The 17,010-nt window shown below is 39.1% G+C and overlaps 1 protein-coding gene across 1 annotated transcript in view; it reads right to left on the bottom strand.

The window, feature by feature from the left end:
* Nucleotides 1-363: 363 nt before the first annotated feature.
* Nucleotides 364-17,010, bottom strand: part of LOC308289432 (NACHT, LRR and PYD domains-containing protein 3-like) — a 48,455-nt gene continuing 31,808 nt past the window's right edge. The window contains exons 4-11 of the mRNA XM_080731121.1: nt 13,007-13,108; nt 12,767-12,838; nt 12,513-12,554; nt 10,480-12,310; nt 7,522-7,692; nt 6,504-6,653; nt 3,892-3,941; nt 364-933 (exon numbers count right to left, since the gene is read on the bottom strand). Of these exons, the coding sequence (XP_080587247.1) occupies nt 398-933; nt 3,892-3,941; nt 6,504-6,653; nt 7,522-7,692; nt 10,480-12,310; nt 12,513-12,554; nt 12,767-12,838; nt 13,007-13,108 (2,954 nt within the window). The 3' untranslated portion in view covers nt 364-397. The remainder of the gene's footprint in view (nt 934-3,891; nt 3,942-6,503; nt 6,654-7,521; nt 7,693-10,479; nt 12,311-12,512; nt 12,555-12,766; nt 12,839-13,006; nt 13,109-17,010) is intronic.

The following is a 17,010-nucleotide window of genomic DNA, read 5'->3' as shown; positions in this document are numbered from 1 at the left end:
CACTGTGTACAACTGATGACATTTATGTTTTATAGTTGTTTTGAAAAAAAGATTACAATAAAATACATGGGAAAAAATTAATAAAAATGCATTCATTAGAAGTACAATATCAGTCAGCAGAAGAGATGTGTTTTCAATGTCTCTCTCTCTCTCTCTCTCTCTCTCTCTCTACCTCTCTCTCTCTCTCCCTCTCTCTACCTCTCGAACCCTGTCTGCACTGTATATACATTTACATAAACCACACATTCACGCGTGCACACACACACACACACACACACACACACACACACACACACACACACACACACACACACACACACACACACACACACACACACACACACACACACACACACACACAGCAACCATATTGGTTGATGTCATCTCATCAGAGACATTATCTGTCCTCACAAAGACACACTGAGGAGGAGTGATAAAGCGTAAACCCAGGGTAGAGTGGTTCAGTGAATGTGGACTGGAAGGTATAAAGGTGTCTCAGTGAGTCAGAGGACACGTCATAGAAGGACAGAGTCCCAGCAGCATGGTCTACATACACTGCTACTCTGTTGGAGCCAGAGGAATGAACAGGGAGGGCAGTCCTCCTACTATTGTGATAGACATAGTAAGAGCCTGCCCAACAGAGCAGACTCCAGGACAGATCATTCTGTCCAAGCTCACTACCCTCTCCTCTCCTGCTGATTCCTCTGTAAGACACTCCTATCATAACCTCACCACTCGTCTCTACCTCCCAGTAACAGCGTCCAGTCAGACCCTCTGTACACAGAACCTGACCATCATCATCATCAAATCTATCAGTATGATCAGGGTATGACTGAAGCTCCGCCCCCGCTGGCCAGGTCACCTTCCTGTTGTTCTCAGACAGACAAAGTTTTCTACTCGCTGTGTTTGGATCCAGTGTGAGACGATGGGAATCTAGAGAGAGAGAGAGAGAGAGAGAGAGAGAGAGAGAGAGGGAGGGAGAGAGAGAGAGAGAGAGAGAGAGGGAGGGAGAGAGAGAGAGAGAGAGTGAGAGACAGACAGACAGACAGACAGACAGACAGACAGAGAGAGAGAGAGAGACACAGAGAGAGAGAGAGAGAGAGAGAGAGAGAGAGAGAGAGAGAGAGAGAGAGAATAAATTACTTTTTAAAAAAGGTGTCAAGAAATGTAACCTTTAAACAAAAGTAGCAGATTTACAAGCTCCCGTCTTTTCACGTGTTGTGAGCTTGTAGATCAGTTAATTTCACTATTAGACAGACAGACAGGCAGTGTGGATTTCGTTGACTACTTTTTTTTCATTGGCAATAAAATTATGAAAACTAACATATTTATATATTTACACACACTTTGGCCCTCATTTATCAACGTGGTGCAGATCGAAATTTGGGCGTACACCGAAATTTAGGGAAGTCTCGACATTTATCATTTCAACGTGACTTTGACGTTGGCGTAGGGTAGGATCAGATCTCACGTCAGGTTCTGAGGTGGTGTAGGATTCATCTTACACCACTTATTCCATTGTAGACATGTGGAGCAGCATTGTCTAACTATCTGACACATGTATCCACTCCAAAATGTATATTTAACACACTAATAATTTAAATAATCCCTGTAAAAGCATATACAGTATAGGCTATGCACGCCGATTTTATTTCCAAGTTACAATGAAGTGCTTTAACAGCCATTCAGATAGAATTGCCGATCTGGCTCAGAAGAAGCTTTAGGTCAGGATACGACCGCTTATGATCTGGCTCAGAAGAAGCTTTAGGTCAGGATACGACCGCTTATGATCTGGCTCAGAAGAAGCTTATAGGTCAGGATACGACCGCTTAATCTGGCTCAGAAGAAGCTTTAGGTCAGGATACGACCGCTTATGATCTGGCTCAGAAGAAGCTTATAGGTCAGGATACGACCGCTTATGCGAGACTCAAGCATTTTGATCGAGGAGTCGGAAGCGGAGCGGCGCTGCTTCTTTTCGTGGACCGTGACGTATCCAACTATTATACAAGTGTGTCCTGTATGGAGTTATGTATTAACACTTTGTAAGCCAAGGGGAGCCCCTTAATGTTAAAACCGTACTATATCGAACTTCCTAGGGGGGGAGGGGCAGCCAATCGTCTTTTCCCGTACTTTCCCGTATTTACCGAAATAAATGATTTTCATCCGAAAATCGGCGATCGTCTAACCTTCCCTAGTCACCACTCGTGCATCGATAGCTCATGGCTGGGCTGACAAGAAGCAGAAGTGATGTCATTGGCCTTTCCTTTTCCAAAGCATATTACCCTATTCGGTTACTGTCTGTACCCTGGTGCTTCTACAGCAGCCATGCTAGGGGCTATGCTAGCGAAACTTTTCAGTTCTGCTCTTGAGTCACACGTGGATTATTTGAGGGGACATTTACGTGAACGGATCGCGCACGCGAAACGCACGGGGAGATCGATGCTCGGCCAAAACCACCACTTTATCCCAACGGAGATCGAGAAAATCACGGTGAGCTACTGGCCTGGGGGGGGGGAAAAAAAGAAAAAAACAACGACGCTGTCCAACAAGGAGGGGCCGCGGGCTCATGTTTATAAACATAATATTATGATCAGATCACAATACAATAATAGAAATTTCACGGCTAATCTACCAACCCCCATTCTATTTCGGCTTACAAAGTGTTAAGGATAAAACCCACCCGACGCTTCAAACCTTCAAATTCTAACTGCCTCCTTGTCAGTATCTCTCAGTAACATCGCATACATGGGGAATACATGATTTTGCTTTCTTTTTTCTTTTTTTGTAAGTCGCCGATATTGGGTTAAATTAATATTCCATTCGTGACAAATTATGACTGGTGTGGTGTCACTCATGTAGGCAGGGACGTGCAGAGAATGTTAGAGAGGCAGGGGCTGACATTTCGAAAAGGGCACTTTTGGTGAAAATATCGAAAATAGCAGACCTACAAGCTCACGTTGTGAGCTTGGAGGTCGGCTATTTTCGGTGCGTGATACCACACTGAACTAAGGATTATCAAGTCAATACTGGAGATGTGGCATACGTACGGCATGCATGGTTTTTCTACACAGAGAGGGCAATTCTTTCAACATAAAATGCTGCAAGTTCAGGAGAGTTTGACATCTTGAATGCTGCTTTCAGGCATGGAAAGTGGTCATTTGTATTTCTTTCACCATAAATAACAACTGCATTCATGGTCTGAAGAGGGCATTTTTGACAGACATAGAAAAGGGCAGGGGCTCAAGCCCCCTTTGATGTCTATGTGTGCACGTGCCTGCATGTAGGCTGCAAGCTTACTATACAAAATAAATGGTAATAATAATGGTTCCACAGTGAACCAAAATGCTGCTGGGCTTGGTGGTGTGTGCGTGCGCGCATGTGTGCGTGGTCTGTGTGGGACTGGACATAGGATTGAACTTGAAACTCTCTTCTATTGGCTTTCCTTTCGTTGCTAGGTCGTATTCAGGTTGTTCTAGTCGTAAAATCGGGGCGTTTTGAGAATAATTAAGGGCGTGTTATTTAAATTTCAGCCTGCGCATTTATCAATGCTGGGATCAAATGTACGCCAGGTGTGTCTGTTTAGGATGTGTTCGTAAATGCCACGCAAACGTTGCCCTACGCAAAATTTTGGGAAAAAAAAGACACAGTTTTTTACACTCCATTTTGTGTGTTGCAAAAGTAACAACAATAGCAGATCTACAATCTCACAACGCGTCACAAAGTGACATGTTGTGACCTTGTAGTATATAGTATAATTTACAAAAAAAGGTAAAAAGTATAAATAGTGTTTGTATTTGTATATAGTGTATACAAATACAGACAGACAGACAGACAGACAGACAGACAGACAGACAGACAGACAGACAGACAGACAGACAGACAGATACTCACATCTTGTAAGGAGTTGAGGATCAGTCCAGAGTTCTCCTCCATGTTTCACTCTGTAGGAAGTAGAACAACAATGCATCAATGTGTGACTGTCTAACACAGACCTGGGCAATGTGCGGCCCGGGGGCCGTATGCGGCCCTTTGGTTCACTCTGACCGGCCCTTGTAGGGTTAATGGAAAATTACAAAATAAACACATTTTATTATTTTACCTCATGCATGGACTAAAGCTGCATTGCTTTTATTTTGACGTTTTTTACGCACATATGGACGCAATGCGTACATCAGCAGGTGTGTGATCATTGGATGTTGTCTCAATAACAAGCAGGTGGTCAGACTGGTCACAAGTCAAGACCACCTGCCTTACCTTACCCATCAGAAATGGCTAAAGTGTCTAAAAAAAATTAAAGTCGATGCCAAATGCCGGGTGTTCAACAAAAAATGGACTGCTAAGTATTTATTTAGTGAAGTCAGAGGTAAAGCAGTGTGTTTAGTATTTATTTAGTGAAGTCAGAGGTAAAGCTGTGTGTTTAGTATTTATTTAGTGAAGTCAGAGGTAAAGCTGTGTGTTTAGTATTTATTTAGTGAAGTCGGAGGTAAAGCTGTGTGTTTAGTTGGCAGGGAGCACTGCCTTTTGGCCCAGCGGCCCTCCACAATATGTTCTGTTGTTCATGATGTGGCCCCATGGAAAACATTATTGCCGACTCCTGATCTAACACAACGTCTCCACTACCTGACACTACAGTGTTTCTGCTAGCATTATCTTCACCAGGCAGCCTGACTGGACAAACTCACTGCTGCCTGGCTTGGAGGAGAGGAAACATTTATTATTGTTAACATATGAGCTTGTAGATCATATGTTTTAAAAGAACAAGCCATACATCTACAATTGTACATTTGTAGTGTAAATATAAAATTATAAAATTAAAATGATTATAATCAAAGAGATTGACGCGTTGACACCTCGTGGGCATCCGATGAGTTAAGAGCATTTGCTAAATGCCTAGATTGTAAATTGTCACACCCGGTCTCGCTGTGTGCCAATCTCTGATTGGTTGGAACGGGGTGCTGTGCAGTGAAGCACCAATCTCTGATTGGTTCCAGATGGAAGTATGAGGAACTCAATACGCCACCATCTGGCCGAGTCAGGTTACAATACAGCATGGAATTGTGGGGAAAGAATTTACCCAACGACAGAGATAGGAAGTAACGAAGTACAAATACTTCGTTACTGTAACGAAGTACATTTTTCAGTACTTTGTACTTTACTGAGTATTTATTTTTTGGAGTACTTTTTACTTTTACTCCGCTACATTTTCAAAACAGGCTCGCTACTTTGGTGTTATGTTAATGTCGCGCCGATGTGTGGCAGATCAAACAAAATGATTAGAGCGCTTGATTATCATGCATAGAAGCTGCGGTGACGCTCTGATGCTGGCTGAGTGAGAGATTCACACTGTGTCAAGTAGGAAAGCACCGGTGTATTTACTTCCTGTAACTAGACTAACAAATAAAACTAACCATATAGCCTACATAATAGCCTAATACCTCATGCTCTTATTTTGAAATCCACGGTTTTCAGAGGAAGCCTGGTTTAATTCTACCATCATAACAATGCTGTGAACCATTACCATCTCGTCATGGCTTTCAAACATGTCAACACAAAATTCACGTGGATTATAACTTCTATAACTCTATGGATTTATAAACACAAGACTTTGGCCATGCTGCTCCTGTAAATGCACACGCGTTGGAAATGCGTTCTTTTTGAACCTCCGAAGCTAGGTGAGTCAGTGGCAGTGTTTTTTTTTTTTTATCACATTGATGCTGGATAAAGTATTGTGCTTCTGTCAAGTTCTGTGTGGAAAAGGTTAAATGGTCTGCACAGCTGTAGCTTCGGTCATCTTTGCCTCGCAAAAAAAGCCTTTAGCGTGTGTGTGTGTGTGTGTGTGTGTGTGTGTGTGTGTGTGTGTGTGTGTGTGTGTGTGCGCGTGCGTGCGTGCCCTCATGCGCGTGGATGCATGCGTGTGTTTGAATTGATTGATTGAACTTGATTAGCAGTTCGCATAGCAAAAGCACTACAGTAGGCTATATGGCTTGTTTACATTGGGGTCCTCTGACAGACATGCAAAACATCTTACAGTAACAGTCAGAAATCTGTCTGTCTGTGGATGTGAGATGTATTATAATTATAATTGAACAATGAAAACAACATTCTTATTAGGAAACCTTATCTGTATTTTAACATCAGTCATAATGGTGTAGGCCTACTTGGTGGTCAATTGGCACTTAAAAAAATGGATTACAAAATTGTGGGATATACATGTATTTTTTATAATAATAATGATTGTTCTTGGAGAGTCAAATATTAATTATAACTGGTACTCAGTCTAAAAAAACACTGCTGCATTTAGATTTCACATCATAGTAGAAAACCAATTCTGGGCCAGTTTTAAGATGTTTGGTGGGGATCTTTTAATTTTAATATCCTTCAAATTCTAGAAATATACGGTAAAAATACTTTTACTTTAAAAGTACTTTTCAAAGCACGTACTTTTTACTTTTTACTCAAGTAATTATTTGGAATGAGTACTTTTACTTTCCAAGTCTACTCACTGCAGAGACTCCAGTCCAGAGAAGGTCTTCAGTCCAGACACCGGCAAGACGTTGAAGTTCAAGTCTAATTCTCTCAAATGAGAAGGATTACATCTGAGAGCTGAGGCCAGAAGTTCACAGCTCCTCTCTGACAACCAGCAGTTCATCAGTCTAAGTGAGAAATAAACAAAACAAAAAAGTTTACTCTTATGTACCTGTACAAAAGACATAAGACAATAGACAATAAAGTACAAACTTGAACCTTGACAAAAGTCAATTGATGGACATTTAAGACATGTGAAGCTGATAAGAAAGAGACAATACAGACCAGTGCTGTAAAGTCTGTCAATGTTTGATACTTTTATACTTCTGCTCCACTACATCTCAGAGCAGAATATTGTGATTTTTACTCAACTGCAATTATTTGAGAACATTACTTATTATTTACCAGTAAGACGCCCTAAGGGCGAGAAGAGACCGTTAGGGCGGGCGGAAACAACAGACTTGTACGAGGGGGCGGGGCTTCAACAATAAGTCCAGACACCAAGTTTAGAGACGGTACCATGCTGCCAACTGGAGTTATGGGCATGGCTGTTTAAAGCCCAGCCAATAGGAAGACAGAGGGGGTGGGGCTTCAACAATTACAGCTCATCCCTATTGGCCGGAAAAAGGGCCAAGTCTTGTAACTGTTTTAAAGTTGCAATCATGTTGCTACGTAAAAGCATGCCAGAGTTTAGTCTGAGTGTGACACACGTTTGTGACGGACAACTGCTGCAAGTTTCTACAGTATATTGCTCCGTGACGGTGTCATTTACAGCTCGTCCCTATTGGTGGGGAAAATGCCCAAGTCTTGTGTAAATAAAATGCAGAAAAGATGTATAAAAATAAACACATGCTGTAGTCACTGTACCTTATCATTATTCTAGTCAAAGTGTGTTGTTATATCAACCGTATTCACACTCTTAAAACAAAGCATTGACACAATATTAATAGTATAATCACACAATAAATAAATTATGAGAATAATTAATAGTCTGACCGTAGAGTCTCCAGTCTACAATGAGGACTTTTCAGTGCAGCACAGAGTAGATCCAGGTGCAGGTGGTTGTAACTTAAGTCCAGGTGTCTCAGATGGGATGGATTAGAACTGAGAGCTGAAGACACAACTTTCATGTGTTCCTTCTGGAGGTTCTTGCCAAAGCCAACAATTCTGTAATGACAGATTAAATGTAAAATCAGAGATGATCAAACAGTTCACTGTTTATTGTTTATTATGGATCCTCATTAGTCTTCACCACAGTGAACACTACTCTTCCTGGGTCCAAACACTCACACTTCACAATACAATTAAAACCATTAGAATTCTACCATTACAAAGTTAAAACACAATACAATGGAATTCTACCATTACAAAGTTAAAACACAATACAATGGAATTCTACCATTACAAAGTTAAAACACAATACAATGGAATTCTACCATTATAAAGTTAAAACACAATACAATGGAATTCTACCATTACAAAGTTAAAACACAATACAATGGAATTCTACCATTACAAAGTTAAAACACAATACAATGGAATTCTACCATTACAAAGTTAAAACACAATACAATGGAATTCTACCATTACAAAGTTAAAACACAATACAATGGAATTCTACCATTATAAAGTTAAAACACAATACAATGGAATTCTACCATTATAAAGTTAAAACACAATACAATGGAATTCTACCATTATAAAGTTAAAACACAATACAATGGAATTCTACCATTACAAAGTTAAAACACAATACAATGGAATTCTACCATTATAAAGTTAAAACACAATACAATGGAATTCTACCATTACAAAGTTAAAACACAATACAATGGAATTCTACCATTACAAAGTTAAAACACAATACAATGGAATTCTACCATTACAAAGTTAAAACACAATACAATGGAATTCTACCATTACAAAGTTAAAACACAATACAATGGAATTCTACCATTACAAAGTTAAAACACAATACAATGGAATTCTACCATTACAAAGTTAAAACACAATACAATGGAATTCTACCATTACAAAGTTAAAACACAATACAATGGAATTCTACCATTACAAAGTTAAAACACAATACAATGGAATTCTACCATTACAAAGTTAAAACATAATACAATGGAATTCTACCATTACAAAGTTAAAACACAATACAATGGAATTCTACCATTACAAAGTTAAAACACAATACAATGGAATTCTACCATTACAAAGTTAAAACACAATACAATGGAATTCTACCATTACAAAGTTAAAACATAATACAATGGAATTCTACCATTACAAAGTTAAAACATAATACAATGGAATTCTACCATTACAAAGTTAAAACATAATACAATGGAATTCTACCATTACAAAGTTAAAACATAATACAATGGAATTCTACCATTACAAAGTTAAAACACAATACAATGGAATTCTACCATTACAAAGTTAAAACACAATACAATGGAATTCTACCATTATAAAGTTAAAACACAATACAATGGAATTCTACCATTATAAAGTTAAAACACAATACAATGGAATTCTACCATTACAAAGTTAAAACACAATACAATGGAATTATACCATTACAAAGTTAAAACACAATACAATGGAATTCTACCATTACAAAGTTAAAACACAATACAATGGAATTCTACCATTACAAAGTTAAAACACAATACAATGGAATTATACCATTACAAAGTTAAAACACAATACAATGGAATTATACCATTACAAAGTTAAAACATAAACAAAACTAAATGATTCACACATTACTTTTTGGTTTACAAATAAGAAATTACTAACAACAAATTGAATATCCAATTACTCATAGTTCAAATATCAAACAAGCTAACTGAGCATAACTTGTTTTCTAATAACGGCTTCCTTTAATTTATGTTTGAAGCTTGATGCATCTGTCAAGGCATTAACATTTAGTTTGACTCTGTTCCACAGATAAATATTGTGAAAATAGCCAATCTACAAGCTCACAACGCCTCGCAGTTTGAGGCTTTGTGAACTTTTAGATCTGCTAAATTCACAATATTTGCCTCTTCCAGTTTGGCCATTGTGGTATTAAAAAGGTCTTATAAGTAATTACATTGAACCTTTATAAATGTGCAGATACCCTGTATACACTTATACTGTAACATCAGAACACCGTAAGGATATAGTACCCCCCCCCCCCCCCCCCTACCTTAGTCCCCTTGTTTCCCCGATCCTGTACATAGTGTTTTTATATAACTGTGATATTATGGAATGTTTTCTTTGCTTGATATTTATTATGTCCAAGAATTAAATACAGAGGACTTCCAATGTAAAAAAAAAAAAGACTGTATAAGGTCTTATTTGGGATGTTCCTTTTAGGCAGGGTGTTTAACTGTACTTGTACTGTACTACATTTATATTGTATTGACTATACTTGGACTGTTCTCCATTTTTGTCTAATAAAATAATCAATCAATCAATCAATTGTAGAAACGACCTCTGGTCTTAATGGGTTAACCAATTTAACCCTTTATACATCAGCTATTTGAAGCAGATCTACATCTACAATCTCACAAAGTTTCATGATGCGTCGCAAGGTTGTAGATTGGCTATTTTCACAAAATAAATGACTACATTTGTGTGGGTTCCTGGAACACAATGTGTTTGACAGGAAAACTTTTGAGAACCACTGGTTTATATGAAACACTGCAGAATGCACCACCAGTCGTGACCAATCAGTGTGTGTGTGTGTGTGTGTGTGTGTGTGTGTGTGTGTGTGTGTGTGTGTGTGTGTGTGTGTGTGTGTGTGTGTGTGTGTGTGTGTGTGTGTGTGTGTGTGTGCGTGCGTGCGTGCGTGCGTGCGTGCGTGCGTGCGTGTGTGTGCATGTTTATGTTTTTTAATGAATGAATATAGTATATGAGTGAATGGTGCTCTAACATGTTGACATTCACATGACTACTAACCTGGCTGTTGTGCAGTTCCTCACAGCTGAGATCAGTCTCTCTCGCCCCCCATACTCTGTGTTGTATTTGTCCAGGTCCAACTCCTCCAGAACGTCTAACATCTGCAGCATGGAGGCCAGAGCTGAACACTGAGTCTCAGAGAGTTCCTCCCCTGATCTGCTCTCTGACTCCAGGTACTGTTGGATCCCCTGACTCAATGAGGGGTCCTGCATCTCCATCAGACAGTGGAAGATGTTGATACGCCTGTCTGGAGAGAGGTTGTGGTCATCCATCTTCTTCAGGTTGTCGATGGCTTTCTGGATCTCCTCTGGACTCTCTGTCTGACCCAATAGGCCACCTAACAGACTCTGGTTGGACTGCAGTGAGAGACCATGAAGGAAGCGAACAAACAGGTCCAGGTGACCACTCTCACTCTGCACGTTTTTTCTCATAACAGCCTTCAGGAAGTCAGACAGGGAACTGTTGCTGTTGTAATCGGTGCCTCTCAGGAATGTCTCCAGGACCTCCATGTTCTTCTGTGTGAAACAGTGGAACATGTAGACTGCAGCCAGAAACTCCTGGAAGCTCAGATGAACAAAGCAGTAGACCGTTTTCTCAAAAAACACATCGTCTTCTTTGAAGAACGTGGTGCAAAAGCTTGAGTACTGCGAGACGTTGTTCACATCAAGACCACATGCCTTCAGGTCTTCCTCATAGAAAATGATGTTGCCTTTGTCCAGTTGTTCAAACGCCAGCCTGCCCAGCTTCAGAAGAACTTCTCCTGCATCCTTTATGATCTTCTTTTTGTCTGCCTTCTTTATTGCAGGATTCTTCATCTTCTCCCGCAGCATCTCACCCATCAGGAAGTGGCAGTACAGCTCAACCAGGGTTTTGGGCAGCTTGACTAACGTCCCCAAGTTCTTCACAACGGTAGCAAGGATCCAACAGAAGACTGGGATTTCACACATGGAATGGATGACCTTTGACTCCTTGATGTGTGAGTAGATCGAGCTGGCCTGGCTCTCATCACTGATGTTCTTCATGAAGAACTCCTCCTTCTGTTCATCTCTGATGAACCCTCGCACTTCTGTCATCTTGTTAACAAAGTCCTCAGGGATCTGATTGGCTGCTGCAGGTCGTGAGGTTATCCAGATGTTAGCCGAGGGGAGCAGCTGTCCCTTGATGAGGTTTGCTAGAAGTGTTTCCACTGGGTAAGAATCTGTCACATTTATGGGGCCAAAATCTGTTTCAAAATCGAGCAGATCTTTTTTTTCATCATACCCATCCAGAACAAACATGACTTTGAAGGGGCTGTCGTTGTAGTTTCCTGACTTCTGCAATTCATTGAAGATGTGATTAAGAACGTCTTCCTCAATAAATCTGGTTTCCTTGATGCAATGGTGAATCAGCTTTGCCAAACTAAACTTTTGTCCTTTGAGCAGATTTAACTGTCGGAACTTGAGCGGGAACACGAGGTGTGGATCTTGGGGAAAACGTTTGTTGGCCCAGTCAGAGATAAATTTGTGAACGAGGAAGGTTTTGCCAATTCCTGCACAGCCAACGGTCAGCACTGTTCTTTTGTTTCTTCCAGAAGGATCTTTGAAGATTTCACTGAGTTGGATTCCTTTTCTTTCCTCTCCTGCCTTCTTCCTCTCCATCTGTCTGACCTCATGATGACTGTGGATGTCTGTGACATTGATGTCTACATTGTAGAGCAGGGTGTAGACGTCTTTAAACATGACCTCAGGCTGTGTGCCCAGTTTTACACTCAGATATGTATACTTCATGTTGCGTTGAAGCTTGTCTTCATAGTCAGTAATATGACGATACCCTGGTGTTCTCTCCAACAGAGCTGTAGTGAACAAAGCAGTTCCATGTTTAACAACCAGAGAAAGTGTAGGGGAAAAGTGTACCCCCCACTATCGGCGGCCCTGCACACACACACACACACACACACACACACACACACACACACACACACACACACACACACACACACACACACACACACACACACACACACACACACACACACACACACACACACACCTTACCTCTCAGTTTGTTGGCTTTGTCTCGTCTTGCCTCTTCTTCTCCTGTCGATGAATGAAGCTCAATGTTATAATGATACAGAGATGGATGGATCATCTTATAGTGTGTGCCAGCGGCTACGTCATTGTAGTCCTTAACAGCCATTTCTTAGGTCAAAACACACACACACACACACACACACACACACACACACACACACACACACACACACACACACACACACACACACACACACACACACACACACCTACCTTACCTCTCAGTTTGTTCACTTTCTCTTGTGTCAAAGCGACTTGGACTCGTCTTGCCTCGTCTTCTCCTGTCAGAGCTGAGATGGGAGACAGTGATTGGTCAGAGTGGAGTCACATGTTCACATTGGGTCCGCCTCTTTGAGATTTGTGCTTTTTTAAATGTTTCAAGACTTATCTAAATGTTTTTAAAATAGCCGATCTACAAGCTCAAAACGGGCAGTAATTTGATGCGTAAATAGACTTACTATTTATGTAGAAATACAGCAGTACTGCTGCCACCAAGATGCTGATGATCACTGGAATAACAATCACATGCCTTCCTCTGCCTCTGGTTGGAAAGTCACTCTCTGAAAGACATGAATATGAGCTTTAGACAGGAGGTGGTCATGTCTTATGAGCTTTAGACAGGAGGTGGTCATGTCTTATGAGCTTTAGACAGGAGGTGGTCATGTCTTATGAGCTTTAGACAGGAGGTGGTCATGTCTTGTAGATGAGCTTTAGACAGGAGGTGGTCATGTCTTATGAGCTTTAGACAGGAGGTGGTCATGTCTTGTAGATGAGCTTTAGACAGGAGGTGGTCATGTCTTATGAGCTTTAGACAGGAGGTGGTCATGTCTTATGAGCTTTAGACAGGAGGTGGTCATGTCTTGTAGATGAGCTTTAGACAGGAGGTGATCATGTCTTATGAGCTTTAGACAGGAGGTGGTCATGTCTTATGAGCTTTAGACAGGAGGTGGTCATGTCTTATGAGCTTTAGACAGGAGGTGGTCATGTCTTATGAGCTTTAGACAGGAGGTGATCATGTCTTGTTGAAGTGTGATGGTAGCCTGGTGTAAGGTGCTGATAGTGTAGCATTTGATATTGACCTCCTTGCCTGGCTGTGGCCATTTGGCAGCTGGCCAGACACCAGGGTGTCTGGGGGGACACAAAGCCTGGATTTTATCATCTCAACGTTAACGATCACACACGTGCCCGTCACACACGCCGAGGCCAGCATGCACAATACACGCGCACGCGCCCCGGTAAGTTGAATTAACCCTTTGATGGCATCCAATGTGTTAACAGTGTTAAAAGCTCAGTTAGTTAAGTGACATAAACGTTCAATACCTTTGACACCATGACGACCTGGTGAGTCAACACTGTGTTTGATCTGAGCTGTTTAACACTGTTACTGAACAAACACTCTATAGCAATGATTACTGTCACAATATAGAGCTATTTAACACTGTTACTGAACAAACACTCTATAGCAATGATTACTGTCACAATATAGAGCTATTTAACACTGTTACTGAACAAACACTCTATAGCAATGATTACTGTCACAATATAGAGCTATTTAACACTGTTACTGAACAAACAAACTATAGCAATGATTACTGTCACAATATAGAGCTGTTTAACACTGTTACTGAACAAACAAACTATAGCAATGATTACTGTCACGATATAGAGCTATTTAACACTGTTACTGAACAAACACTCTATAGCAATGATTACTGTCACAATATAGAGCTATTTAACACTGTTACTGAACAAACAAACTATAGCAATGATTACTGTCACAATATAGAGCTATTTAACACTGTTACTGAACAAACACACTATAGCAATGATTACTGTCACAGTATAGAGCTATTTAACACTGTTACTGAACAAACACTCTATAGCAATGATTACTGTCACAATATAGAGCTATTTAACTCTGTTACTGAACAAACACACTATAGCAATGATTACTGTCACAATATAGAGCTATTTAACACTGTTACTGAACAAACACACTATAGCAATGATTACTGTCACAATATAGAGCTATTTAACACTGTTACTGAACAAACACTCTATAGCAATGATTACTGTCACAATATAGAGCTATTTAACACTGTTACTGAACACTCTATAGCAATGATTACTGTCACAATATAGAGCTATTTAACACTGTTACTGAACAAACACTCTATAGCGATGATTACTGTCACAATATAGAGCTATTTAACACTGTTACTGAACAAGCACTCTATAGCGATGATTACTGTCACAATATAGAGCTATTTAACACTGTTACTGAACAAACACTCTATAGCAATGATTACTGTCACAATATAGAGCTATTTAACACTGTTACTGAACAAACACACTATAGCAATGATTACTGTCACAATATAGAGCTATTTAACACTGTTACTGAACAAACACTCTATAGCAATGATTACTGTCACAATATAGAGCTATTTAACACTGTTACTGAACACTCTATAGCAATGATTACTGTCACAATATAGAGCTATTTAACACTGTTACTGAACAAACACTCTATAGCAATGATTACTGTCACAATATAGAGCTATTTAACACTGTTACTGAACAAACACACTATAGCAATGATTACTGTCACAATATAGAGCTGTTTAAGACTGTTACTGAACACTCTATATAGCAATGATTACTGTCACAATATAGAGCTATTTAACACTGTTACTGAACACTCTATATAGCAATGATTACTGTCACAATATAGAGCTGTTTAACACTGTTACTGAACACTCTATATAGCAATGATTACTGTCACAATATAGAGCTGTTTAACACTGTTACTGAACAAACACTCTATAGCAATGATTACTATCACAATATAGAGCTATTTAACACTGTTACTGAACAAACACTCTATAGCAATGATTACTGTCACAATATAGAGCTATTTAACACTGTTACTGAACAAACACTCTATAGCAATGATTACTGTCACAATATAGAGCTATTTAACACTGTTACTGAACACTCTATATAGCAATGATTACTGTCACAATATAGAGCTATTTAACACTGTTACTGAACACTCTATATAGCAATGATTACTGTCACAATATAGAGCTGTTTAACACTGTTACTGAACAAACACTCTATAGCAATGATTACTATCACAATATAGAGCTATTTAACACTGTTACTGAACAAACACTCTATAGCAATGATTACTGTCACAATATAGAGCTATTTAACACTGTTACTGAACAAACACTCTATAGCAATGATTACTGTCACAATATAGAGCTATTTAACACTGTTACTGAACAAACACTCTATATCAATGATTACTGTCACAATATAAAGCTATTTAACACTGTTACTGAACAAACACTCTATAGCAATGATTACTGTCACAATATAGAGCTATTTAACACTGTTACTGAACACTCTATAGCAATGATTACTGTCACAATATAGAGCTATTTAACACTGTTACTGAACAAACACTCTATAGCAATGATTACTGTCACAATATAGAGCTATTTAACACTACTGAACAAACACTCTATAGCAATGATTACTGTCACAACATAGAGCTATTTAACACTGTTACTGAACAAACACTCTATAGCAATGATTACTGTCACAATATAGAGCTGTTTAACACTGTTACTGAACAAACACTATATATCAATGATTACTGATTACTATCACAATATAAAGCTATTTAACACTGTTACTGAACAAACACTCTCTAGCAATTATTACTGTCACAATATATGGCTATTTAACACTGTTACTGAACAAACACTCTATAGCAATGATTACTGTCACAATATAGAGCTATTTAACACTGTTACTGAACAAACACTCTATAGCAATGATTACTGTCACAATATAGAGCTATTTAACACTGTTACTGAACAAACACTCTATAGCAATGATTACTGTCACAATATAGAGCTATTTAACACTGTTACTGAACAAACACTCTATAGCAATGATTACTGTCACAATATAGAGCTATTTAACACTGTTACTGAACACTCTATAGCAATGATTACTGTCACAATATAGAGCTATTTAACACTGTTACTGAACAAACACTCTCTAGCAATTATTACTGTCACAATATAGAGCTATTTAACACTGTTACTGAACAAACACTCTCTAGCAATTATTACTGTCACAATATATGGCTATTTAACACTGTTACTGAACAAACACTCTATAGCAATGATTACTGTCACAATATAGAGCTATTTAACACTGTTACTGAACAAACACTCTATAGCAATGATTACTGTCACAATATAGAGCTATTTAACACTGTTACTGAACACTCTATAGCAATGATTACTGTCACAATATTGAGCTGTTTAACACTGTTACTGAACACACACTCTATAGCAATGATTACTGTCACAATATAGAGCTATTTAACACTGTTACTGAACAAACACTCTATAGCAATGATTACTGTCACAATATAGAG

Source organism: Nannobrachium achirus, assembly GCF_963921795.1.
Source record: "Nannobrachium achirus genome assembly, chromosome: 8".
Lineage (NCBI taxonomy): Eukaryota > Metazoa > Chordata > Actinopteri > Myctophiformes > Myctophidae > Nannobrachium > Nannobrachium achirus.
Note: the sequence above shows the minus strand (reverse complement) of the source record. Positions and strands in the feature narration are given on the sequence as shown.